The sequence below is a fragment of the Ilyonectria robusta genome (assembly GCF_021365365.1).
Source record: "Ilyonectria robusta strain PMI_751 chromosome Unknown BGZ61scaffold_244, whole genome shotgun sequence".
NCBI lineage: Eukaryota > Fungi > Ascomycota > Sordariomycetes > Hypocreales > Nectriaceae > Ilyonectria > Ilyonectria robusta.
In genome coordinates, this window is record NW_025764678.1 from 1 (window position 1) to 2,439 (window position 2,439).

General features: G+C 51.3%; 1 protein-coding gene across 1 annotated transcript; it reads left to right on the plus strand.

Moving 5' to 3' along the window:
- The first annotated feature begins 939 nt into the window (after positions 1-939).
- On the plus strand, positions 940-1,360 carry BGZ61DRAFT_470174 (uncharacterized protein). Its single transcript, XM_046248046.1, has one exon. It carries the CDS (start codon positions 959-961, stop codon positions 1,274-1,276), a length of 318 nt encoding a protein of 105 aa, XP_046092775.1. The 5' UTR covers positions 940-958; the 3' UTR covers positions 1,277-1,360.
- The last annotated feature ends 1,079 nt before the right edge of the window (positions 1,361-2,439 follow it).

Here is a 2,439-nt window from a genome sequence, read left to right on the forward strand (position 1 = left end):
CCAAAGGAGGCCCGCCAGTTGCAGCCTCACATTGACTTCGAGCTCCTTTGAGACATATTCCAATAGTGTTTTCGATCCTTCGATGTTGCCTGATAAATCATGAGTCACTGCGTTTGTTACCGAATGAAAGGCAACGAATCACAAAAAAACATCGGGCTTGGGTGATCAACCGTATGTTGTTTGGGAGGTTCATGAGATAGACAAAGGGATCACAAAAGATCCCCAATGGCATGTACATCCCGTTTCATGAGAGTGCCCGAAGCGGCCCCGAAGCAGCGATTGAAAGCCTTGGTGTACGACTCATGACCAACTCCAAGAAGACAAACAACTCACCAACTCGTCACCATCACTATCTTCGTCCCCTCTGTGCCCTTTGTCCTTCCCCCCTAGGAACACCCCCATCCGCACCATGATCATCATCATCATCGTCGCAATCACCGCCCGAGGCCCTCCCTCTCTCTAGTACTTCCCAAACGCCCGGGACAGCCTCCACGCCAGATCGGCTCTCTCCTTCCTCGCCTGGCGACAAACACCACACTCGCCCTGAACCACCTCGCCCTGAACCACCTCGCCCTGAACCCTCGACACAAACTTGCCGCACATGGTCCCGCACGGCTTCATCCCCGCGGGCTGCTCGCCACGCGCCGCCCGCATGTTTGGCAGATGAGCGTGCCCAGGTTGGCGAGGCACATACTAGTACTTTAGTGTGTATGTGCAGGGTTACAAGCAAATAAATCGTATCCAAATCAAAATAAATCAAATCAAATCGAGCCCTTTGCAACCCTGTGTATGTATGTGCCTGTTCTCGGCGAGAGAAGAAAACACGGGGAAGAGGAGTCTCCAGAGCGCAGAAATTGCCACGTGCAGACTTGCGTACGCTACAATCATCGTGCGCAGACCTAGGTACGACGATACTTGCGCAGGTAGCCTAGGTGAGGAATTATACCATTTTCCACTGATGGCAATAGCCCTAGTACCGGTGCAGTGTACTCTATGCGTCATGCTCATTCTCCGCTCCCGCCAAACAGTAGACAAAGATGGAAATCGCAAGACAAGGTCCGCAACCGCCTCTATCCTCAGATACAGCGTCTGGGCGCTGTACACTCTGCACGCCTCCCTGCACATTGCTCACGAAGTGAATAAAGACGTTGCAAGTCAAGCCACACTTGTCAATTGGGCAGACGCGCGAGGGTGGTCGAAACTTTCCGACCGGTCTGCAATAGTACCGCAATATGAGTTTCCCAGAATTAAATGTCCGATATCCGGGAGTTGTTAGCATGTGAGATGACTTGAGTTCTACGGGTGGAGCGGGTGGGCTGCGACTGATTGTGGAATAGTACCCCGCAGAGGATATTAGAAACCATCGAACACGGTGCTTTGGGCATATTGTCAACCTTGCAGCTCGAGCGTTCCTCTGGGAAAAAGACCCTGGCTCGTTTGAGCGAGAGACCTTCACCGAGGCGGCTTTCCAAGTTGAAGAGCGTGAGCTTCGACTTTGGCGGAAACGGGGAGCAGTGGGAAAGCTGCATAACATCGTCCGGTTCGTCAGGGCTTCTCCGCAACGGCGAGAGTTGATGCAATCTCTGGCATGCAACCAGCGCGGCGAAGACTGCTATCAACTCTTTGAGGAGGAGCGAGCTGCCATCGACCTCGAGCTGATGCAAAACAATGAAACCAGATGGAATTCGACTTTCCTGATGATCCAGCGTGCCATCCGCAAACGAGAGCACATTGACCGTTTCATCGCATATCTCAAAACGAAGGCAACAGAGCCCCGACAACGTGTGCCTGTCCAAGATCAGCTCTCACCTGTCACAAATTGGGATATCGGATTTCTGCGGCTATGACAACAGTCAAGCTTTCTGTCTTTCATCATAGGCGTCCACAGCCACTTGCCTCGTCACCGGCCTCGTCATCGGCCTCATCACAAGACCGGCTTTTCCTCTGATCAGGTGAATAGCTAGATAAAGTCAAATAGTCCGTAGCATCCGGACTGTCTTGGCTGTCCGAGGTCATCCGAGGTCATCATCAGTCTCTTCGTCTATAAGACTGACCCAAAGACCCTCATTAGATAGGAAGAAATCAAGAGCTTCTCACACACATGATCACTTCCATCTGCTAGATGCAACATCACCATAGGACTGGTTTCTGTTGGCGGAGATACAGAGTCTACTCAAACCACTCTACGAGATCACCATGAGGTGCCGGGGTTGGGCCAAAGAAGCCTTGTGGGAAGTGATGATCGGAATGGAATCAGTGATCTTATTGGATTGGAGGCAATTTGGATTGGATTGGAGTGGACAGAAAATGGCTGGATTGGATTTCATGTTTCCCAAAATTTGGATTGGATTGGATTGATTGGCAACAGTACGGTCGCACATTACCACATGGGTGACAAAACCATGTACGAAAATGACTGGAGCTATTTGTCAGCCTGCG